The sequence below is a fragment of the Peromyscus maniculatus genome, chromosome X, assembly GCF_049852395.1.
Source record: "Peromyscus maniculatus bairdii isolate BWxNUB_F1_BW_parent chromosome X, HU_Pman_BW_mat_3.1, whole genome shotgun sequence".
Classification (NCBI taxonomy): Eukaryota; Metazoa; Chordata; class Mammalia; order Rodentia; family Cricetidae; genus Peromyscus; species Peromyscus maniculatus.
In genome coordinates, this window is record NC_134875.1 from 23,741,135 (window position 1) to 23,766,544 (window position 25,410).

General features: G+C 36.6%; 1 protein-coding gene across 16 annotated transcripts in view; it reads left to right on the forward strand.

Annotated features, from left to right (window-relative positions):
* The window catches only part of Mbnl3 (muscleblind like splicing regulator 3), a 100,898-nt gene extending 75,709 nt beyond the window's left edge, over window positions 1-25,189 (forward strand). For 8 of the 16 annotated variants that reach the window (XM_076562264.1, XM_015988799.3, XM_042268999.2 and 5 more), the window contains 7 exons: window positions 12,451-12,642; window positions 13,867-14,103; window positions 17,969-18,128; window positions 19,207-19,242; window positions 21,583-21,677; window positions 22,597-22,670; window positions 24,596-25,189. In XM_076562264.1, the coding sequence (XP_076418379.1) occupies window positions 12,451-12,642; window positions 13,867-14,103; window positions 17,969-18,128; window positions 19,207-19,242; window positions 21,583-21,677; window positions 22,597-22,653 (777 nt within the window). In that variant the 3' untranslated portion in view covers window positions 22,654-22,670; window positions 24,596-25,189. The remainder of the gene's footprint in view (window positions 1-12,450; window positions 12,643-13,866; window positions 14,104-17,968; window positions 18,129-19,206; window positions 19,243-21,582; window positions 21,678-22,596; window positions 22,671-24,595) is intronic. The other 8 variants (XM_076562261.1, XM_015988795.3, XM_076562266.1 and 5 more) reach the window with 5 other exon arrangements.
* The last annotated feature ends 221 nt before the right edge of the window (window positions 25,190-25,410 follow it).

Below are 25,410 nucleotides of genomic sequence, written 5' to 3' on the forward strand. Positions count from 1 at the left end.
TTACCATTATAGATGTATCAGAACCAAGAAGCTGGTATCCAAGTATTATTATATACACTCTAAGTTTTATTCAGACTTCACCAGGTTTTCCATTAACGTGATCTTTCTATTTCAGTGTCCAATCTAGTAGCAGCATGGTGCATTTATTTGAATTGTTCCCCTTCTGTCCTGTGGTCTGTGACCATTTCTCAGTTGTTTCCTATTTCCTATGAGCTTGACATTCAAAAATGTAATTAAACTCTATCTATTCATATTATGCTTTTGAGAATTAATCTTATCCTAACACCTTAAAATACAAATTTGTGTTTTAGTCTGGCACCTCTCCGTGGAAATTGAAAACTGTCCCCTCTCTGCTATAGTTCTTCACATCTCTGATTTAACTCAGTGGTTCCTCATTCAAATTCTAGCTAGCATGCTTCCTTTTACCCACGAACAAGACCAATTTGAAAAGACTGCTTCCTTTGTTACCTGTTCATCAGGGACTGGGGCTGAAAGTTGAAAGTGGTCTGTAGCATTTAGATGCAGTGAAAATATGGGAGTGGGACAATCTGCTGTCAGGAAAGCTTATCTCATTACAAAATGGATTCTCAGATTTCAAGGAGCAGCATGTTGATATGGTCTTCTAACTAGCACATCTGTTTACTAAGTCCAACCACAGGAGGCTATTGAGTACTTGTTGTTCTTTATGATACTCTGTCTCCAGAATATCTAGACAGATTAAGGTAAGATATATTTCATGGTCTGCATCATCCATTTGCCAAATATGTTTGCCTTCTAACTCAGTGATGACGATTGCGTTGATCAATTAATCCTCATGTAACCAATGAGCTCTTTAGAGATCACTTGACCTTCAGTAATACTTTACATGGTCCAAGTACTTGAACTCTTCTGGGCTCTTATGTGATGAAGGTGTATGGGAAGATACTGGGAATAATGTTCACACAGAAAAGTAAATGTGTTGTGAACCCAGAAAATGTGAGTACATGGGAATAAACCAAAGGAATTTTTACTATTTTTCTACTTTATTGTGGTATCATTGACAAAGTATATATACTTAATGTATAAATGTGATTATTTATACATATAATACGTATTGCCTTATTTATAAAATGAGACAACATGAATCAACCTAAAGGATATTATGCCATGCGGGAGATCAGATTGAGAATGACAAATACTGAATGGTTTCACTTATATGTAGAATCTCAAAAGTGTTGAATTCATAGAAACAGAGAATAGATTATTGATAGAAGCTTTGGGAGGGGTTTGGGGTGGTGGTCAAAGTTTGACTATGACAAAGAAATATTTAATTCACCATTACTATTCTCAGCCACTTATGGGAATGAGCAAGGAATGGAGCAAAATTTTACTAACATTTGAGCCCATTATATCCTATAGTGCCAGAGCAGATATTTTTTTCAAAGGTACAGCTTTAGAGCACCAGTCAAATGCCCTGTTGCGTGGAATCAGAGAGCCAGGCATAGGACAAAGTAGGGGTAAGAAAGAAAGACAGCCAGATGGTGGTGGCACACGCCTTTGGTCCCAGCACTCAGGAGGCAGAGGCAGGTGGATGGATCTCAATGAATTCAAAGCCAGCCTAGTCTACAGAGTGAGTTCAGGACAGCCAGGGCTGCTGTACAGAGAAACCCTGTCTCAAAAAAAACCAAAGGAAAAGAAAAAAAAGAAAGAGAAAGAAAGGGAGAGAGAGAGAGAGAGAGAGAGAGAGAGAGAGAGAGAGAGAGAGAGAGAGAGAGAGAGAGAGAAAGAAAGAAAGAAAGAAAGAAAGAAAGAAAGAAAGAAAGAAAGAAAGAAAGAAAGAAAGAAAGAAAGAAAGACAACTATATTCTTTCTATTCAGCCTGTGCAACCCTTTCTGTTCCAACTCCCATGTATTAATGGTTAAAATGGCTCCTACTGGGCAAATAGGGAGTGGCATTGTAAAGGAAATGAGGAAGACAATCATGGAATTTTGAAAGTTCTTCGGTTGTGCTTTCTAATTTGGTTCTCCATGAGTGTAATAATAGGCTGTATTTTCTTTACTCTTCAGTGGGGTAATTTCAGATCTCAGGCTTCAGAAGATAATTGATAGGACTGAACAAAGTACAATTTACTTTATGGCATGTTACATTATATAAATATTACAAGGAAGACCCCCAGGGAACAATTAGAAATTTTTCTACCTCATATTATTTAGTGATAGCTGTTGTGATATAATAAGTTAATATAGATCAATTTCTGAAGCTTTTATGTGCATAAAAATCTAATCCTGAGATGGTTGATATGCTCCTCCTCTATGGTCTAGGAACTGGCTTTTGTAGATCTGTTGTAATTGAGCTAGTGTGTGCAATTTTAAGTGAAATTTACCAGTCTCATTTGGAATAAATCTCTTTAATATGAATCCCGATCTCAATAGTACAAGGTAATGTATAATTTTGTTTAATTTCTATGGTATCTACTTTTCTTATGAACTGCTCTCTTTATCTCTTTTAATCATCCCCTTACTAATAATTTGATACTTGTTGTTAGAACAAATTTTGTTTAAAATTTTCCAGACCTGTGTTTGTGTGATAACACATTAATAACCATTTGTATCACTGGCTTGAACCTCAGGTCTTTCCACAAAGCATACTTTGATTTGTTTCTAGGATACCAGGAGAGTGCATCTGCCTTTGGAAAATTGAATATAGCTTGCTTATTATAAGCCCCTAGATAAAGGGAATGCCAGCCTACAAAGAATGAGAGCAAGAGAATAGATTCTGTTCAGTGCAACTGAACAATGAATAAAAACCACACCTAGTCAATTTAGGTGGAATGCCTGCGATAGCAGGCAGGTTTGTTCTGTGTTTAACAAGTCTGCACTGACATTTGCTACTGTAAAGATCTACCTTTGAAAGCTTTTTGTTGACTTTATTAAGAAAGTTTAGCAGGTAGAGCAAACAGTGTGGCTCCCTAGCATTTTCCAATGCATTTTAAAAGCCATTGTTTTTTATGCTCAGACTCTGTTTGCATTGTGAGGAAGCAAAAGAACACTGTAAAAAAGTAGTCGAAGTAGACACACTAGAAAACTCTCAAATAAAGCAAAAATTGAAAAAAAGCTTCACAATGAAGAATTTTAGTGATAGATATTAATTTTCACTACTACAGATGATGTACATACATATAAAGTAAATATGATGCTGTAAGACTACGCATATTTTTCTTTAGACATTTTATATACCTGGATCTGTCAATATCAGGAAATTCCTTTACTTCTTTGAATTTAGTAATTGCCATGAAAGCAGATCCTGATGAACAGGTGACCTTGACCTAGTGGAGTACAGTCACCTGATGATTTACATAGAAGGTGTTGGCTCGACACATTTGAGGTCCCCTTGCAGTATGCCAAGCCCTCCAATTCTGCCTTACGCTTTCCATGGCTTTCATTTTGACTAAGTTAAGGCATCGAAACCACAAATGCTATATATAAACCATTCCATAGTTTACCTTCATCATGGGTATCTCAGGTTGAGTCATACAATGTCTGTTGGGACCCATGCCTATCATGTTAAATCATAGTTATATTTAATAAATATAATTCTCTAAATAAATATAATAGGGACTGAAGTAATTATTGTAGCCCTTCAGGAAGGAAGGAAGGAAGGAAGAAGGAAGGAGGGAGGGAGGGAGGGAGGGAGGGAGGGAGGGAGGGAGGAAGGAAAGAAAGAAAGAAAGAAAGAAAGAAAGAAAGAAAGAAAGAAAGAAAGAAAGAAAGAAAGAAAGAAAGAAAGAAAGAAAGAAAGAAAGAAAGAAAGAAAGCAAACAAACAAAAAACTGGAAGTTGAAGGGGGGTGTACTAATTAGCTGTGTGCTAGTAATTGTACACTCCAGTGTTTTTGTTGTTTATCCTCTTAATGTTTGGACTTGAACGATTTTAAGTAAGTGCAAATAAAGTTGGAAAATATTTATTTATTTATCAATTTTTGAAAATCAGTAAAGAACTTACAATTTGAACATAAGAAAATCTCTCACAAGATATACCCATTTTGAAATTTTGTATTAAAGTTACAAATGACTTTGTACTTGACACAAACTTTATCTACTGATATGTTCATGCTATAAAGAATAGTTATTGTCATGATCCTTTTATAAAATCCTGATGACAAGATATGCCAGATATTTTCTGGATTTAGTGGAAAAGGAAACTACGTCCATTGTTCCAGAACAAGCTGTTATTAAAGTGGTGTCAATGAATGCCTGTTTCAAACTGCTATAATACTGAAGACATAGATACTCAGATCCAGAATTGGCTACAGTGTAGTTTATTGTGAGACTTAATGACAGATGTGTATTCATGAATGGCAGCCAGACCAGCTAGAATCCTGAGATTTGTGTCAGAAAGAACAGCATATATAGTGGTTGAGTGAAACATGATTTTACTCTAGGAAGAATATAACCAATTTATTATAAACCAGTACCAAAGTTTCTAGCACATTCCCACTGCCATGCTCAACCTGTAAAGCACCATGTAACTTTCTAATGGTTTTATCTAGTTACATTTTGCTGAGAAACTACACATAAAAAGTCTAGTAGTGACTCTAAGGAGATCATGATGGTCCTGATTCAAAATGGCTTTGATCATGTCACCTCAAACTCAATACATACATCCAACAGAATTCAGATTTGAATACACACACACACACACACACACACACACACACACACACACACACAATTGCGTTGGGAGGAGAGATGAAGGAAGGTAATAGGGAAAATAACAGCAAAGTACAAAAATATATATAATTCCATATAACATGTCATAATGAAACCCATTATTTTGTGCACTAAATAAAATTTAACTAATATACCAATTAAACAGAAATAAAAGGAGTTACAATGTATTGTAATGAAGATTCTGCAATTTGGTACCTAGTTTTCCATCTCGACAGAGTAACATTAAATGTTTTATGAAATGATTTTTTTATAAAATATTCAAGTCACTAGACAATAGATATTATGCAATTATAAGGTTAATGTGCTCTTAAGATAGTTGTGATTGTCCTTATCATGTGATGTGCCACATTGAAGTTGACCCATTCCTGGAGTGCTACTATGATGTGAGACCAGAATTTCATCTAGATTTATCTAGGTTTTGTAGACAAACTCAACATCCTTCCTTTCTCCTCCCTCAGTATTCTCATGGGACAAATTAAAGGTAACCTGGCCGTGGCCTGTTCTGCCTCCTCCTCCTCCTCCTCCTCCTCCTCCTCCTCCTCCTCCTCCTCCTCCTCCTCCTCCTCCTCTGGGGCTGCTTAGCTAAGTTTCTTTCAGCATGATACTGATGAGACCGTGTGGGCATCCTAGCCTCACTACTCCTGTTCATAGTCTGAGCTGTGAGCCTGCCATCACAAAACAGTTTGCTCTTGTTCACAAGTGAAGTGAAAGGCAGTGTGTATGTGCGGTCGGGGGAGCTGGAGGGAGTGGAGGGAGGGAAACTACAGTTAGGCTGTATTGTATGAGAGGAGAATACAAAAATGGAAGGAGGATTTTGGAGAGTGCTGGAAAATCTTTTCCATTGATAGGAGTTAAACAAAGCAACTTGACAGTCTCATCTATAAATAATGTTTATTTTTTTATCAAAATCATTCTCTTGTGTAGGTGAATATAGTTTAGAAGTTTGCCACTGAGAGGGCTGCCAGGATACCATGTGTGAAAAACTATGGTTTCCCTGATGATTTTAAGTCTGTAACACTAAGTTCCTAGCTTGCCTTTAAGGGATGCTCAATATTAATTTAAATTCTTCATGTACTCTTTTCTTTTAACTATCCAGTAGATACGAGTTACACTAGTAATGCACTAATCTCCTATAAACAGTTTGTAATAAGTTGTATATTTTACCTCAGTCATATATGGAGTCATCAAAAGCTGTTCTCATAGAAGTAGAGAATAGAATAGTTGTTACTAATAAGGGTAGTGGAGAGGAGAGAAGAGAGAGGTAAGTCAGTGGTTAGAATTTTACAGTTAGAAGGAAGGAATGATAATTGTATTATATACATGCAGTGCATAATATAGCACAATTGAGTAATTCATGCCACAAACTGTATCTTTAAAATAGTTTTCATTCTACTGAAATACTACATTTAAGATAGATGCACATCTATCATACAAAGAGGGAATGTGTGTGTGTGTTCATTTAGCTCATTGTACCCAATAAATATGTCTAATTATGTGTAATTTAAAAACAGGAAGTTACATAGCTTGATTTGTTACATCACAAAACCGTTTTTGAAACGCTTAGCCTCTGGTACTATCTAGCTAACTAGTATTGGTATTACTAACTAGTAACAAATAAAAAATATGTACATACATGTGAAACATACATGTGTGCATGTGGGTATAAAATGCCTCGTGCTTTTCAAACTGATTGGTCTAACATGTCCCAACTTTCTCAAAAATGGGAGTACCCATTTGCCTAAAATCTTCCTTAATTGAAAAACTACTTTTGTTTGTTTTGCACTGTGATTTTTGAATTGAGATTTTTAAATCTGGTAAATTAAAACCAACTAGTGGTTTAGGAATCTTTTTTCAGTCACTTTAGTTAATATTTATTGGTCCATATAGATGACTTGGGTAAAAAGGAACATTAAAGTAGTCAGGTAGACAAATGATTGGTATATTATTGTGAGTATAAGAGATACAGAGATGCACAAAAGAGGGCATACACCCCAGTTCAAATCTACCCAGTGGAATGAGAAGCTGCAGTAGAGGGCTAGGAATTACAGTAGAGTACCCAAACTCAGATCAGCATAGGAAAAGAGCAAATGAGTGCTTCTATGGAGGAGATAGAAACTACAACCATGCATTCATTGTTCTTTAGAATTTTCTGACAGAAATAAGCCGGTGATGATGAAAATGGCTTACTTCTTTTTTTTTTTTTTTTTTTTTTTTTTTGATTTTTCGAGACAGGGTTCCTCTGTGTAGCTTTGCGCCTTTCCTGGAACTCACTTGGTAGCCCAGGCTGGCCTCGAACTCACAGAGATCCGCCTGGCTCTGCCTCCCGAGTGCTGGGATTAAAGGCGTGAGCCACCACCGCCCGGCGGCTTACTTCTTTTATACAGCATGAATGTCTTCAAAGGAACAGTAAAGGGAAGGTATTGTGAGTGCTAGGAAAATTTAAGGGCACTATTTTTCTAGTATTAAAATTGAGTCAACAAATTGCTAACAAATGTTTACCCTAGTCTTCTACCTCTAAATAGAAGTTCAGAGAAGGAAGGCCACTGCTATTCTGTGGCCTTCAGGCTGTGATATCATTTAAATCACTTAAAATCTTTTGTATTCATCAATAATTGTAACTGATGTTGGATATTACTGAGAACAAGCAGGTCTCTTTTGTTAGACAAAGGAATGGATTTGCCACAACATTTAATTTTCATTAACTTGATTAATAATTCATTTTAAGTAATAGGTTAGTGTCCCAAAAAATATTTACAAACTAGACAGGTGTACTTGAGACATTTTTTTCTTAAATTTTAAATGGAAGCATGTTTACCATCCACATATTTATGAGGTACACTACAATAATATGTGTGTAGACTGTGAAATGCTAATCAGTGCAGTTAGCATTTTCATCTCCTCACTTATCTGTTCCATGTGTTGGGAACCTTAGGACTATCAGAAATTTGTGTTAGACTTTAGTTAACTCAAATAATTATATGAAGTAGACACTTATACTTTGAGGTTTCTTGCCCCACTGTTCACAGTAGCTAAGATGTGAAATCAACCAAGATCATCAACAGGTAACTGATTAAGGAGCCAGAATTTTTATTGAATTGCTTTACTATTCAAAGGTGCTTCAGAATCCTTTAAGAAGAATATTTGCTGGGTACTTCAGATTTTTACCTTGGCAGGATTCCAACTATTGTCTCCCCATAGTTAATCACTGAGTAGCATGTAGAAACATTTATATGTAAATATAAATATGTGTGTGTGTGTGTGTGTGTATATAGGAATTTTTGTGTTTGAAATGAATTGAATGTCCATAAATTTTTGTAATGCAGGTCTACAAAGCAGCACAGTGAGATCAGTGAATAGACATTAAAATAAAAATATAGTAATTTCCCTGTCACTAAATATTATTCTGTTAATATTTTTAAACATTAAAAATATAAGAAGCAGGTTCCTGTTCATACAAAACTAGGGACAGGTCAGATTTGCCTAAGGGATCTTGATTTGTGGATCCTTATTCACCTGGGCTTTTCTAACCTTTTGCCATTGTGACAAGACATTGTTGCTCACAAAGCTCATGTTTGAGAGCTGTGCAATCCAATCAATAATCACAAAACAGTCTTATAATGTCTAACATAGCTTTTTGATTTTGTGTTGGGGCTCTCTCCAGCTTCATGTGGTCTGTAGACCATGAGTTGGGCAAGCCTTTGAAGAGCCAGAAATCTGCACCAGGGATAAATATCCCTGGGCCCTTGAACTTCCTAAGAACCGAAGGAGCATTGTGTGTGTGTGTGTGTGTGTGTGTGTGTGTGTGTGTGTGTGTGTGTGTGTGTGTGTGTGTGTGTGTGTATACACCTGTATACAGCTTTTAGCTGACTCTCAGAAAGTCCCAGATGAAAAAGGTTAGGAGCCCTTTTTTCTGAAGACTTTTCCCTGTTAGGATGCATTTCTTGAGCACATGGTAGTTTCTAGGCTCTGTGCAAGTGCCCCAGAAGTCTTAGAAAATTGTATGATAGGAGAAAACACTGCTAGACACTGAGATCAATAATTGTCCAGTGATCTTGTTTCTTAAAGTCTGCTACCTGCACAATTCTTTATGCTTTGTCGTATTCAGAAGCATGAAAATCTGCATCTGGTTGTGAGAGAAAAGTTCTCATACTTTCAAATATTTAGTAAATGATTTTAGTCAAGCTTTAAGTATCAGAAGCAATTGAAGTGTGTAGACTACTACAGGCTATACAGAGAAATCAGATTCTATATAATAAGAACCTTTTCCTTAGTGCTGGGGGATGTGGTTGAGTGGTAAAGTGTGCTTAGCATGTATGTATAAGGCCATGGGTTCTAGCCCCAGCATACATACACACAAACCCCTATCCTTTTTCTTTGAAATAAGTAATAACTCACAGATGGGTTCATGTTAGTTTAATTGACATGAAGTGCTATGATATACATAGAAGCAGGATTAAGTTGCTTAGCTTATTGCAACCGAATGCACAAGCTTATAGGCCGCTTGACTTAACCTGTGGCTGTTAGTCAAAGCTAAGCTATTGGATGTTCAGATTCATAAAATGGAGTAGTTAGCCTGGGGCAGAGGTGGTAGTGAGAAAATAGAAATGCTTATTTAAAAAGAAATGAGCGGTTCAGGAGTTCCTGCCTCTGCTCCAGGGCTGCAATTGGAAGAACTTGTTCTCAATAAAGTGTAATAGAATGAAATTCATTCTCAAAGAGGAAATGGTCATAAAAGCTACAACACTAATTTTAAAATCTAATGACAACTTGGGATAGTTTGTGGTTTCTTTAAGAAGAACTAAACATCTCCTGTTTTATTTACAGATTTTTTTCATACTGTTAGAAGAAATAACAGACCCTAAGTAAATTAAAATGATTTTAAAAAGAAAGAAGTTAAGCAGAAATTTTTCCCTGGTGTAAAAAAAAATTAGAGATTTAAAGCTATAAAAAGAAAGCCTTGCTTAGGTAAACATTAGGCTTGGCTTTTAATTGAACATTAATTAGATAAGTTATTACTAATTTGTTAGTTTCCTTATTGTTTTTAGTCTGGCAATTCACCCACCCCTTAGCCTTTGTTTCTGTTCAATGCATCATAGTTGTAATTTTTTTCAGTTTTGAAAAAAGCAAAACTAAAAACAATCTAGAATTGGAAGAGTAACTTCAATGAGAAAGTTCTATTGAAGTCTGAGAGAAGCCAGGTGGTGGTGGCACATGCCTTTAATCCCAGCACTCGGGAGGTAGAGGCAGGCGGATCTCTGTGAGTTCGAGGCCAGCCTGGTCTACAGAGCAAAATCAGGACAGCTAGGGCTGTTACTCAAAGTAACCCTGTCTTAAAAACAAAACAAAACAAAAATTCTGAGAGAAAACAAATAGAAACAAACAAGACTGCTGTGTGGTTCATATGTGGGGTTTTGACTTTCAAAGATTCTTGCTGAATTTGACAAGAGTATAAATCATTGAATTAGTAAGATCTGACTTGTCAGGTCTAATTCCCAAAGATGGTGAGAACCTTGACAGGTTCCTGAGAACTGTTTCATCACAAGACTTAGCCTGGCTTGGTCAGCCTAAGGCTATCTGTCCTCAAACCTGAGAGTCCCTCTGCAAACTACCCCATCATCTTTCTTGGCTTCTAGTGTGGTCCTTTCATCTTCAAATGCTTCCTCCCTTCCCCTAATGAGTCCAGTTCCTTTAAGCTGGATTCTTTCTGTTCTTCCTAACAGAGCAGTCAGCTTACTTGATACATTTACATGAGGTGGGATGCTAAAGTGGGAGCACTTCCATTTCAGCCAACTTGGCCTTTGGGGTTTCTTCAGGCAGCTGTGCTAGTGAAAATTTGAAGTAAGCATGGAGGATGAGGTAGAGATTATATATGGCCCCACCAGACTCCACAGATTCCTATCGTCCCTGTTTTAGAGGAAGCCCTTTGACTGTAATTTAGCAGGCATGGGTGTAGCTTGATTTCTCCGGTGAAAGAGAGAAAATGAATGCAAGAAAGATCACATGCACTTAGTAAAATATAGTGAGATACCACCAGTTATTACCTTATTAAATTGCTATTAGAAATATATAAGTAATATATATTATCATTTATAATACTTAAATTTTATTTTTAAAATGTACCTTCAAGGGTATCTACAAGTCATTGAGTAAGTATTCAGTACTTTAGGGAGGACAAGAGAACTATTAATGAAACAATATCCACATTGAAAAAAGATGCACACATGTGGCACGAACTGGAAAAGAGCATAGTAAAATGATAAAATGTGCCATTCCTGATGCTAAAGGCAATACATATACCAATCTCTTTGAATCCAGGAACTGTAAAGAGAGACAAACAGGTAACAACCCTTTGCATTTATAAAGCTTTTCTTTACTAGTTATACTCTGAATCATGACCTTATAATACTGTTATCTCTTCTTCCCTAATAGGGATCCTTGTAGCATTTCTAGAGCCTCCTTTTGAACTACGAGTATCATCTGGCCCCTAAATAAAGACAAGGCTGGGCAAGTTGTGGGAGACCAGCTCCCACTTTTCCCCCAGGGTACTCTTGAGGAGAAAGTGTTAAGAGATTTAGATAGAAATATAGAGGGGAGAGAGACAGACAGAAACACAGGATAGCCTCGGAAAGAGCCTAGATCCTTATCCACCATCGCTTTCTGTCTCTTCTAAAGGGCTTTTTATAGGAATGTCAAAAGGTGGAGCAAAGACCTCCCCATAGCACAACCACGTGCAAACCCTTTCAATCACTTAGTAACCACACACGTGGTCAAGCAATCCTCTAATGCAGCCCTGCTTCGTAAAGCAAGCTCAGATCTCACTAGGAAACCTTTGTGAGCCTCCACAGCAAGTCAGATTCGTTTATGAAATAGGACTAGTAGTAAAATAGTAAAATAAAATGACAATGCTATCCTCATTTTAGGTGGATGGTAGATTGTTAAAGCATTCACTTTTTCTAGATTATCCTTTTCTTTTTCAAGTCTTCTATAAACATCAGTGGGCCAAGAGAACAAAGAAGGGTACAGTTGGGTGATTGGACATGTGGTAGGACAGGCAGCATTCCATCTGGGAAGAGGGAGGAGGAAGTGGAAGGAAATGGGCTTTCAGGAGATCACAGAGTCTACATTTAAAGGCATGGCTATGTGAGGAACCAAGAGAAATTGTGTGTGTGTGTGTGTGTGTGTGTGTGTGTGTGTGTGTGTGTGCTGTCATTCATTGGGGAAATTATGGCTTTGTCAAAAATCAGCTTACCAGTAAAGTCCATGTCTATAGATAGTTGTCATTTTAAAAGCAATTCCTATATGGAAATTAGTAAAAGACAAAAAAAAAATCAAGAAACAGTGGTGATTATATTTAGAATATATACATATTATATATTTATTTCATTTAACAACACTTAATGAAAAGAGGCCATACATTTTAAAGAGAGTAAGGAAAGGGTATATATATATATAAAATGGGAGGATTTAGAAGGAAGAAAGGGAAGGGAGAAGTGATATAATGATATAATATGAATATATAAAGATTAATATATATAATTTATAAATTTTTAAGATATAAAATAAAAATACATAATTATTTGATAAATATAATAAAATAATATGATTATAATCTCAAAAACAAAAGAAAAACAGAAATAGTGGCTTAGGAAATGCTGTAATTCCTTCAAGAATGCCTGGTGTAATAAAAAGTAAGAAGGATATGTTTAGCTCTAATACCTCTTTTTTTCTCTTTTGAACACAGGCATCTTTTCCTATGAATCCATCGCTTGCAGCTAATCCTACTATGGCTTTCAATCCTTACATGCCTCATGCTGGGATGGGCCTGGTTCCTGCTGAACTTTTTCCAAATACTCCAGTTCTGATTTCTGGAAACCCACATCTTGCATTGCCAGGAGTTCCTGCCCCAAAACCAATTCGTACAGATAGACTGGAGGTATTTGTGACTATGAAATGCTTGTAGAATGGATATTAACTTTACGCATAATGTACCTTTTCAGAGCCTAGTTTGTTGAATGTTTAAAATCAGAATATCCTAGTACCTTTTAGCATAAGGAGCCTGAGAAAGAATGTTAAGCCAGGCGGTGGTGGTGCACGCCTTTAATCCCAGCACTCAGGAGGCAGAGCCAGGTGGATCTCTGTGAGTTCGAAGCCAGCCTGGTCTCCAGAGCGAGATCCAGGACAGGCACCAAAACTACACAGAGAAACCCTGTCTTGAAAAAAAAATAATAGTGTTAAACATTTTTTTAACTTCAGTTAGACCTTGTTCTGAAGTGAATGAATTTTGTTGTGTAGTAGGTCAAACAATGTTTCAAGTATACCCAAACATGAACTGCTGTATAGGAAGTCTAAGTGAGAATTTTCTTTGTACCCATGCTGGAGCTTTATAAAATATAATAACTAGATTTGCTCATGAGTTCTACTTTCCAAAATGATAAACTGAAAAACGAACCTAACATTCTACAATTATAGAATGTAAAGCTATATGAGTATAGGTTGTAAATTAATTTCATCACACCTAAAGATTTTCTTCATGTTAAGAATGATGGACTTCACAATAAATATTACATGAAACCTAAAGGGTTTAAAGGAGATTTCAAACATCTTTTGATTTATTGACACCCTTTAGTTTTCCTTTAATTGCTAGTCTTTGTTCACTAGAATAAATAACTGGTTGATTTCTTAGAATGTCAGCTCCACTGGCAACCAGTTGAATGCCTGCTCATGTATTATAATGGAACCTAAATATAGGTTTGACTCAATGTGGTTTACAAATTGTCCATGTAAAACCACTAGTGCATTGCTGTATGATAAAGAACCACCCTAGGCTTTAAAGAAATCGTTACGCTTGAGGGTAAATGTTAACTTCAGGATTCAAACACATTTTCAGTAATACTTTCAAGTCCTATTATGTCAGTGTAAGGCAAATAGACACTCTTATCTTTGTGGAAAATGTGATCTTTCCCCCTTTTATGAAATTGTGTTTTTATCTTAGGGTGAATATTGCTTTGTATTACACTTCATCTTTTATAGCTGTTTCCCACACAAATGACAAAATTCATATGTGACTCTCGTATCTTCTTGGAAGGTAAATAAAAGCCAGTCACCTTTCAATCATCACTGGAAATGTATGGGGTTTTTTGTTTCTTTCCTTTTTAAGGTTTGCCGTGAATTTCAGCGTGGAAATTGTACCCGTGGGGAGAGTGATTGTCGATATGCTCACCCTACGGATGTCTCTATGATTGAGGTGTCTGATAATACTGTGACAATCTGCATGGATTACATTAAAGGCCGATGCTCCCGGGAGAAATGCAAGTATTTTCATCCTCCTCCACACTTGCAAGCCAAACTCAAGGCAGCTCATCACCAGATGAACCATTCGGCGGCGGCTGCGATGGTAAGAACAGGTTGGGACCGTGGGCTTCATGTAATATGTCTAATATTTTGCATACATAAAAGACTGGCTACTCATGGGTGCATCTTAATATGAATAGCCAAAGTTATATGCTAGAAAAGAGAGAACCAATTTATCATACTTTATTTGCTAAGACTTTCTAAAGATAATTATTCAAAAGCTTTATTAATGATTTAGCCCACTATTCTTTTTTTCTTAATTTTAGGAAAAGGTAAATTATATGATTTAAACAGTAAATTATGTTGAGTGCCTTTTACAGTCTGACTAGCCCAAATATTCAAAAATATCCGAGTTGCTTCTATATTCTATCAGTCATTTACATGGGCACTTGGTTACTCACACCCTTAATGCTCTGTGAAAACACCGTGCTTCAAAGTTGAGGTAGTAAGTAGCTTCTAATTTCCCAACGGTCAAAATGACCTTTCTGGTCTGGTTGTATGGTGCAGACAGAGGGGAAGATCAAGGCAGAAGCCAGCCATATCTTCAGGGAGATTTTTGACATGACTGAGGGGAAAAGCCTCTCCTTTGAGTTGCCCTAACAGTCAGTTATGGGGAAGAGTTAGTTCTGATTGATAACACTAACAAATAGCAAGTAGAAAAAATAATTGTGTGACACTGTAGTGTGAGAAATCAAAGTTACAAATACTCAAGTGTTTCACAACTATGAATTATTTTGATATGTTACTAGTCACACTCGTTGCTTGTTTGATTTTTGCTACCAAAGACCTCCACTCATATTTCCAGTGGGGGACAAACCTGAATAAACTTCATGTTACCTGTGTAACCCCAAAGCCAATAATCAATATGAACCAAATTACATGTGTATGTATTATTCAAATTGACATGATAAAGACCATGTGTTTTCATAAGAGAGATCATCCCCTCCCCTCACTTTTTCCTTTCTCCCATCCCCACTTCCCATCATTTCTCTCTCTGTTTTCTCTCTGTTCTCCCTTTCTTCTCTTTCCCTTTTCCCTTTCTTTCTTTTGTTTCCTGTGACAGAGTTGCACTATGTAATCCAGACTGACTTCAGATTCTGTATAGTTCAGACTGGCCTGGATTTCACCATTTATCGGTTTCAACTTTTCTTTTCAGCCATCCCTCTTTAGAAGGTTTTCCTCATATTTAGATGAAATTTATTTTTTCTGTAACTGAAATTTCATGATATAAAGTGAGCCACTGTTCTAAAGGAATTATGGCTCATGTCCCTCCCTAAGCCGAAATGTTCCATATTTCTGTAGGTTTTCTTCATAGTTTGTGATTTGAAGGATGTAGCATCATTATTGACCTGGTTCTACTTTCTTGCTACACCTTTTCTTTCAAAACTGACTCCTTTGACTCCTGGGTACCAAAGTAGAACACACTCACTTGATCCTTTGATCTCGGCAACAAGTCTGTTAATGAATATTAATTACATTCTCAAATAGTTTTGGTTTTAGATGTTTTGGAATGCTTTTAAGTCATGAAAATAGCAAGGTATCTAGGAGAGTCAGTGCTGAAGCTAAGCCTTCATTTTATTTTGAAGAGATTTGGGCCAATGTTGGCCTCTAACTCCTGATCTCAAGCTATCTTTCTGCCTTAGCCTCTAGTCCTACCGCTGTTCTGTATCACACCCGGCTAAGCCTTCAACTTCCTGATTACTTAGGTTGGTTGTAAAAGTTCACACACATGCATACGTACACATGCAGGATATATAAAAAAAAAATGAGCAATGTCTTGCTTTTGTGCAATTACGTACATGTACCTAAACTCAGGGATGAATTTCATATGTTTCTTTTTACTGATAATTTGGGTTTGTTTGGCAGAGTATGTATATAATGTATTAATCTCAAATTATTTCCATTTAGACAGTTAAATCTTATAGAGCATGTTCTCATTAGAACATGTGAATGTCGACGTAAAGTCCTTTTCTAACTGATTACAACAGGGTCTCACTTTAGCAGTGACCTTATGGGTCAGACTGACCCAAAGGAAATAGTGTGATATAAGACTAAATAAAAGAGGATTCCAGGAAGAGGTTTGATCCTTTGGTGTTTTTAATCTTTTTTATAGAGTATAAATGTTTTCTCGAAGGATGGTATTTTCCTTGTTCATGTGTATAGCCCAAGTTGAGTTTACTGAAGAAAAATTACATGTATTAATTTTTGAAAAGCTGGGCATGGTGGCTCATGCCTGTAATACTAAGACTTGGGAGGCTGAGGCAGAATGATTGTCATGATTTTAAGGACAGCCTGAGTTACAGAGTGAAACATTCAAACCTTCCCCCACAAAATGAAAGAAAAAGATTTAGAGGGTTTATTTATTTCTTCCATAGTTTCACACCTCTTTGGCAACTTAGTAAGTTTTTGATAAGCCTGTGAAAGCCTACAGTATCAATAAGAGAAATGTTTATTAATAGTTTAAGCACCACTGAATGAGAATTTGGCCCAAATGTATGAAGACAGATTCCAGTAGTAACAGACAGTACTATCCTATCAGGATCAATGTTCTTCTAGGCCCTGCCTCAGTTTTGAGTTTGCTGGGCAGCACAGCGTTGGTTCTGATTGTTCCCATTTTCCAGAGAAAGGGACAGCCTCAACTTACACCAAAGGGAAATATTTTAGATAGCCAAATAAGGCGTCTCCTGTCCTATTCCAGTAAAATCTTAAATGAATCCATTTCACCTTAATGGTTTAAAATAAAAGGACTTTTGAATGATAAATAATATTTTACAAATGAGGATCTGCCATGAACTTTGCAATCTGTTCTCAGAGAAACTAAATCTACTTGGTTTATTTTTATCTAACTTATTTGAACAATCAAAATAATATATGCATCAAAGAAAGGGTTCTCAAAAGAAAATGTAGATCATTTAGGCTTTTAGTATCCATGGGCATCAGGAGATCATGGCATGACTCTTTTTGGTGCTTGGCAAGCTAGTTCCGCAGCGCAAGTGTTCCTGTCTCCTTAGGAATTTGGAGCACACCTCACTATTGCTGGCACTTGTTGAAATAGCACATAATTTGCTGAAGGGAAAATACAAAGTAATGTTAAACTTTTCCCACGACTCTGATCTAGGAGCTGCCTTGGATAGTCAAAGCACAATGATATTCTGAAAGAACTTTAGATATAGAAGGGCTTAAAAGTTTTGGTAGGTTTTAGAATCAAAACTTAGAGATATTTAACGAATCAAACGTTATATACTAAGCTGTGCAGAGAGCCTCTATAAAAGAAAACTGCAAACACTTTACATTTCACTTAAATCTACAATACAAGAGTGAGATCGGTGGTGGGGAGGAATGATTCACCTGCCTTTTCCTTACAGGTGAGCTTCTAGATAGACACTTTCTAGATGTAAGATTTGAACCTGAGGTCTTTGTCTAAATTAGGTTTTGTTTTGTAGGACTACAGTATTCTAATGCCAATGGCTATTTTATCACCCACATGCCATTTACCCCATACATCCATGTTGGGACTTTAATGGGCAGAAATCTCCTCTTCTACATGTCATTTCTGTTCTTCTTGTGTCTGTTGTTTACTAGATGAGCACATCTAAGTTAATTGTGTATGACAATTAGCTGTTCAAGTTTTCTGTCACATCCTGCCCCAAGTGTTAAGGATTAGGGACATTAAAAGGTCCTCTCCCTTTATATTTCTGTTCCATACTAACTTTTTCCCCATCCAACAGCCAATCTTTGTAATTGTTTGCCCTGCTGAATATCCACTACTTATGGAAAGAAAGTCTTGCTTTGTGGATTCCCTTGTAGTGGCTCCCCCGGCTGTGTCTTAGATAAGTGGCGCTTGCTTGGTTTGAGTACATTTTTACTTCTTCTCTGATGATAGTAACTGTTTCATCCTTTCTCTATAGGCTCTGCCACCTGGTGCACTTCAGCTGATACCAAAGAGGTCAGCCCTTGATAAGGCCAATGGTGCCACCCCAGTCTTTAATCCCAATGTTTTCCACTGCCAACAGGCTCTGGCTAACATGCAGATTCCGCAGCCGGCGGCAGCGGCGTTTATCCCAACAGGTGAGAACACAGCTCTGGGAGGCTTGAGTTTAGCAGTTTGAATCTGTACATTGCAAAGCAGCTTCTAAAGGACTTTTGTTGGAGGACACCATCGTGCATTTTGACTACAAGTAAAATAAAACGATTACATTTGATTTGCTGTTATCAAGAATAATGTATATGATTTCAGAAATGAATGGATTGAAATTAACATAGGAAAGGAGTTTTTATGTTTGATCGTTTTTTTTTTTTCTAAAGTTGATTCACTGGTTTTATCTCAACTAATTACTTGACTTGTAGTTATTATTTCACAGATAGCAATTATCTGTCAAAAGAATTTTCCAACATCAATACTGTAAAATTCTGTAGTCCATATAACTATAACAAGATCAGTAATTTTTTTAAATTCATAAATTTATAGTATATTTATAGTCTATGTAAAACAGGTAGTTTTAGCCTCTTAAGTCTTAGAAATTATTATTAAGTGAAAGTAAATATTTGGGGATGTATGTCTAATAGAGAACTTGTCTAATATGTGCAAAGCCCTGGACTTAACCCCCGGCACTATCAAAAAATTGTGGAAATTTTATTTGAAAAATGTAAAGTGAAGGTACCATTTGCTTTAAAAATCATTTTTATAAGACTTAAAAATTACATAAACATGTCCAGATATAGTGCTGTATATTCAGACATAGAAAATAATAAATTGATCAGCTAGCTAATAGATTAATTCTCTAAATACAGGCTTAGATCCTGGAGCATACCTTTAAAAGAATGTGTGTAGTAAACAAAAAAAACTACTTCATGGATAAATTATTTACAGTGCATTTGCCTAGAATAAATATATATTTTAAGTGATATGATTCATTTAAAGAAAAGATAAAGTTCTTTTTTAACCTGTGAGTTACTTTTATTCCTTGGGTCTGTGGTCATAAATCTAACCTGTAATTATAAGCATGGGTGATTACTGGTTTGCATGTGCTGATTAATTGATATTGCAAAAAATATCTTTCTAGTTAAAATTCACTTCTATCTGTAAGGCCTTAATAATGAAATCTCTCTTTTCTTTACTTTCCACGCTTTTCTGCATGGTGTACAGGGCCAATACTGTGCATGGCACCCGCTTCAACTTTTGGTAGGTTTTGTACAAAAATTCTCAACTTTCTCTAACCTAAAAACATTTTTCTACTGTAACTATGAAAACCTGAGTGACCAAATGATGTGAGTGGACATTTTCTGAGTATTTAGGGTTTAATATGGTATTTTTTGGAATCAAAATAAATATATTTCTCAAGCTCTAATAGGTTGCCACAGTAGCCAAATTTTAACCCTGCCATTTCCATTTCTATCCTAAAAAAAAGCAACTGAAATATTTTTAAATGTTTCTTTTTGTAGTGAAACTGGATGATTTTCTTGGCTTTGTATGTATTATTTTAAAAAAAATACATTTAAAATATACAACTTATAAACTACAATGAAACAATCCTCTCCCAAAGTTATCCTTATAGTGTAATGCATTCATTACACAGATGTTGAGAAAGGATGACTTAAGCAAAGCTAGAACATCCTGCCATGTTCTGTGATGGATTCTTACGTTTTGATTGTGAGCTTGGTGTTTAAAAGCTGAGCCATCTCTCCAGCCCCTGTGATGGGTGCTTTGGTGTTCAAATATGGAGCATCATCTGCCCAGAAATTACACAACAGAATCATTTCAAAAGTGATTTGGGGTGATGATGTGATTTTTAAACTACCAGTCACGTCCTCTCCGCCTTCTGGCTAAGATCAGGTGGAATAGCCAGTTACACACACTTCTTTCGTTAGCTACCACCACTATCTGATAGCCATCCCTAAGCCATTTTGTATTTCACTAATAGAAAAGAAGATAAGAAAGCCACTGGGTGGTCACAGTTCCTATAGTCTTCATGGGGACCAGGAACAGATCATGAGAAGTTAGTTTTGTTTCAAGTGAGGAAGAAGGAACACATCAGCTTTTCCTATCAACCCACTTCCTCTCATCTTAGAGAATCTGCAGCAGCTTGCCCTCCATTCCACTGGTAGACTACAGTGATTGCGGAGTTATTGAGATAAAAAGGGAAAGGTTAAAATGATGAACACATAGAAGCCACACAAATGCAGCACTATCTGAACCCTGGCAAAGGGATGAGGCCTGTTATTGAAGCCTTAGATGTCCCCATAGGAGTTAACATTGCGTTGATGATACTAACAGGAACATTCTGTGAATGTAAGTGGAAGAACATCTGCAACTTTGAGAAGTGTGTCTCTCTTTTCACACTTTGTGACTTGTTTCTTGGGGCTGCTTCCTTGGTCTTTCCCTTTCAAAGCTCTGCTTATGAATGCAATTGCATGCTTTGGCACTGCTGCTTCCTGCACAGTTGCTGTACTTCCAATGAGAGAAACATGAGTGTTTTTAGAATTAGCACGTGAGACAATGAAAGATGGCCGTGGGAAGTAAGTAACCAGAGATGGAGAAAAGGGACAGCTATGGAGTTTCTGTTTATCACTATTTGGGAAAGTCTTGCTTGCTTTGGCATTGATTGCATTTTCCTCCTGGCCATTCACTTTGTCAGTAGACTTTCAGAAAATCTGAATTTGACATGATAAATGAATAAATGTGTATGCTTCCCATTCACACATTGCCATTCACACATCAATTCCCTAGTTGGCTTTCCAAAATAAGCTGGAAATTAGAAAAGCATCCAAAAGCTTTGAGAATGAAATAGAAAGTAGCAAAGCAAAGAAAAAATATCCTGAAAGAGATTTTGCAGCTGCTAGCCATTGTAGCTCTAATATTTGCTGTGAAGACAAGATTTACTATGGAGCACTCGTGTATTTGACAATAGCTAAAATTTCCAAGGAACTTACCAAACTGAATACATAGTCCACTGTATTCTTCATACCTGCTCTTCTACCACATACTTATCAACAGAACCACCATCCTTTTTATATTCAGATCAGGTAAGTACACATCAAACTGCCATTTGTACCAGAAAAATCTAGTAATAGCACTTGTCAGTGAACCCAAACACCAGTTGACAATTCTGTAATTAATTTTGACTATGCAACCCAGTGACTTGTCTGCTTAACTAGCTTTAATAGGTAGCCCTGGTAACAGCAGATTTTTTTTCATATGCATTCATTACAACCCTTCCTGAAAATTCAGCATTTTGAATACACTACAATGTTATTTTGCTCAAATTGTTAAGAATGGCTCTGTTTTCCTTAATGATAACTATAATTGGCTTTCCCCTTTTCTCTTTTTAAATTTTCTTCCATTCCATGCTGTGCTGCTTTGCACTGACTTTGATTGCATGTTGTACCCTGGTGTATATCCATCATGATGATGTTACGTGGCTTGTTGCTGGGATATCTACTGTGCCCCATTCCATCGTATCTGTCATGGTTGTGTAAATGCTTCACCCTTCCATGTGTTGCTTCCATGATTTCCTACTGAAAGTGCCCATGATGCACGGTGCTACACCCTCCACTGTGTCTGCAGCAGCAACACCTGCCACCAGCGTTCCCTTCGTTCCAACAACTACAGGCAATCAGGTTTGGCCATTTATTTCATCTGTTCAGACCTAGATAACCACAATGTGTTGAAAAGGCACAGTATATGCCTTTTGGATTGGTGAAAGTGCTTAATCCATACGCTTATGCATTTCTTAACCAGTCATTAGATTTGGAACTTTTATTTTTATGTATAATTAGGGTATTGTATGTGATTTTTCTCTTTATCTCAGAGTAAATTGGCAGCATTTTACTCATTGTTAATTGGTGAGCAGATGTCATTCATGCTTTTCTATATCAAATTATTGCTACCACACCAATCCTCAAATGTATATGCTGTACTGAATATGTCTTAAAAGCTTTCTCATCCTGGTGAAGAGGATAATTTATTTTACTGCTCCCCTTGTTTTTGGTTATTGTGTTTGAACTTTGATTTAGTAAACATATCACCTTTAGTTCCACTGGAAAGAAAGCATGCTATCACATTTCTTTCCAAGGAATGCACATCTTTATTATCACCCAATGATTACATCAGAGATTCCTTCTCATGCAGACATTAGATGTGCTTGTGTTGTTTCCACTTTTCATTTGTTTTAGGTTTTTTCAGGCGGAGTCACAGGCAAATGGCCAATTTTTGGGATATCTTGAAGTTTCGAAGCAATTGGTACAGTAGTTACTGAGTACTGTGATCCCTGATCTGCCTTATCAAAATGCTCACTTGCCCCAAGGCTGCTGCTTAAATTTCAAGCATGATAGCTAAGACTCAAGGCATATCATTCATTTGCTGGATAAACCACACTCCACCCCATGCTCTCCAAAACTGACACGGTGTAAATATGCTTAAAGTTTTCTGTGAAATTGAGCATCATTTTAATGTAACAAACTCAGGCAGTGAACAAAATAAAAAGGATTCTCCTAAGAAATCATTTTAATCTAAAATCTTCTTTTTTTACTACTATAGATGCCCCAATTATCAATAGATGAGCTGAATAGGAGCATGTTTGTTTCACACATGTAGAAGTTACCAGTAGAACAGTAAGTTTAAGTATTAGTAGGTGGTATTTGTAGGTTGTGTCTTTTATTTACACAATTGTATTTGCTAAAGTTTGGGTAAACATTTTCACTTAAAGACATTGCTTATAACTTGAATTTGACTGTCAATTCCAAAGTTTCAAAACTGAAATGTGAGAGGGGTGATTCTTTTGATGTGGAGATGACAGCTGTTACTGTATTTTTCTAATGAGCTTAGACTCAATAATGTTTTTTTTCTATTTTCAAAGGGGCAAGAGTTTTTTGTTTTTTGTTTTTTTTGCCAAAAGCACAAATCACATTTGAATTTGAATTCTTTAAGCTTTCTTGTTTGTTTGTTTTGTTTTCAAGACAAAATTTCTCTGTAACCCTGACTGCTCTGGAATTCACTATGTAGACCATGACCTCAAACTCAGAAATCTGCCTGCCTCTGTCTCCCAAATACTGGGATCAAAGGCTCGCACTGCCATGCTGGGCTTAATTCTTTAAGATTCTTAAGCTTCATTTTTTGTTGAAGTAAAACAAAGTCAATTTGTCAGAATTTGGCTGATAGGATCATCTTAAAGACAGTGAGGGTTCCGTTTCTTTGTGAGTCAGTATAAAAAACTGTGCTCCTGCCGGGCGGTGGTGGCACACGCCTTTTAACCCAGCACTTGGGAGGCAGAGCCAGGAGGGATCTCTTTGAGTTTGAGGCCAGCCTGGTCTACAGAGTGAGATCCAGGACAGGACAGGCACCAAAACTACACAGAGAAACCCTGTCTCAAAAAAAGAAAAAAAAAAAGAAAAAGCTGTGCTCCTTCTGTATGTTGCAGTGTGTCAAGTGGAATTGTGCTAGCTGTTTTGAAGTTTGAATGACACATCAAATAATTGAGTAATCCAATAACTGTTTTCATTGTTTCCCCACCTTAACTTTGGACCTCTATGATGCCCGGTTGAGGGGCCATTAGTAGCACACACTTAGTTCAAGCAGTCATTTACATGAAACATGTCTGTTGAAGATACTTAAGAATCCTAGGTAGCTGAACTCTAGAGACCTAACAAGTGAATCTGCTCAGAATTGCACCTTTAGTGTGTCATTTGGTTGAAGGAGGTAGCTGATATGCCTGCCGCTGGCGTAGTTCCCCATCTCCCATTAACAGGTGCCATGGTTATTGTACACTAGATAAGCAAGTCCCGTCAGTCATAGGAATGTTTTTAAAAGGACATGGGAGGACTGGAGGAGATGAAAGTTAGAATAGTTTTCACAGGTGTTATTTAGCATAGTAGCAACTTGGGAAAGCCCTCGACGAGAGAGGGGAGGTTTGCCCACTGTTTGCTCAGATCTCACAGGCACATCAGGGGAAAGAAAATCCAAACAAACCTGATTTACATAAAATACGTTTGGAAGAATGACTTTTCTTCTACTTGATTCCTTTAAAAAATAAGACATTTGGCAGAATATAATAACTTTCACGTGTAACACATGTGAAGATTTTCTCCAAAGATCAAAAATGTTGTTTTGTATAATAGTATAGGACTTACTCGGGTTATTTCTGCAAGGGTATAAGATAGTCAGCTGAAAGTGCAAAGCTTTGTTTACTATTGGACCTTTTCAAAGTGTGTGATATTAAATACTTCTTGGGGGTACATATCTGTTGAATGAGATGAATTGATGGTTGGATGAGGAGCAACAAGTTTTGGCATTGTGAGCTAATGCCTTAAATATGGCCCATTATGGGACCCGTTCATAGACTATTCTAGCTGTGTGTCTGTCTCTTTAGTGATTGTTTGCATTAGCCCCACTGTCACAGACATAGGGTCTGAAGTTCAGAGTGGGGCATATCTTGGCTTAGTTCATTTGTAGAAGTGGAATAAGAACTAGTCTCCTGATGCCTTGTTCAATAACCCTTCACTCTTTCTTACTGACTCTCTTGTGTTGTTTTCTATTTCAGTTGAAATTCTGAGCAGCAGAGTTATGGAGTATCAGAACCTCTCAACAAGAAACTCCACATGGCCTTTCTATGTGTATTCTCGTATGTCCTCTTCTACCAACACAACAATAAGCATGGTGCAGTCAATATAGTAAAGCACATACACCAGTTGAAAAATTCAAATGTAAAAGAAAGCATTCAGAAATCTGTGGAGATGTTAAAGCAAATAGAAAATTGACCACCGTGTGTTACCTAATATGGATTATTAATTGTATATGAATTAGCATATAGAATACAACCATACAGCTTTGCCATTTATATGAATTATCAGATCCATATTACATAAATTATCCATCTGATATGGATTACCATATTGAATATAACCGTAAAATTTTGTGATTTTTTTTTCCCAACAATGATTTGTGTTAAATGAATTTCCACGGTGTACTGTAGGCTTACTGTACATTCTTGGTGGATAAATTGTTTTTGAAGTGTTACCTTACTGTTTTGTTTACAGGCTAGTCTATTGGATTGATGTAGAATGTAACTAATATACCCAATACCATTTCCCCCATTGATATGTTGTATTAAATTGGGTTCTGTTTAGCTTTTCAATGCTAGTGTTTTGTTGTTTATATGTGGTGTTTGATTTCAGTTAAATGTCATTAGTGGGGAACAGAGGTACATGTGATAGAAAAACATGACAGGTTCGTGTTAATATGCACTCTTCAAACCATCTCTATAAGTTTCTTGAGGCATACATTTAAAAGGCCTCACTTTTGAGTGTACACAAAATCTGTTCATAGAATTTCACATGTAGATCTGACCTTCCATAG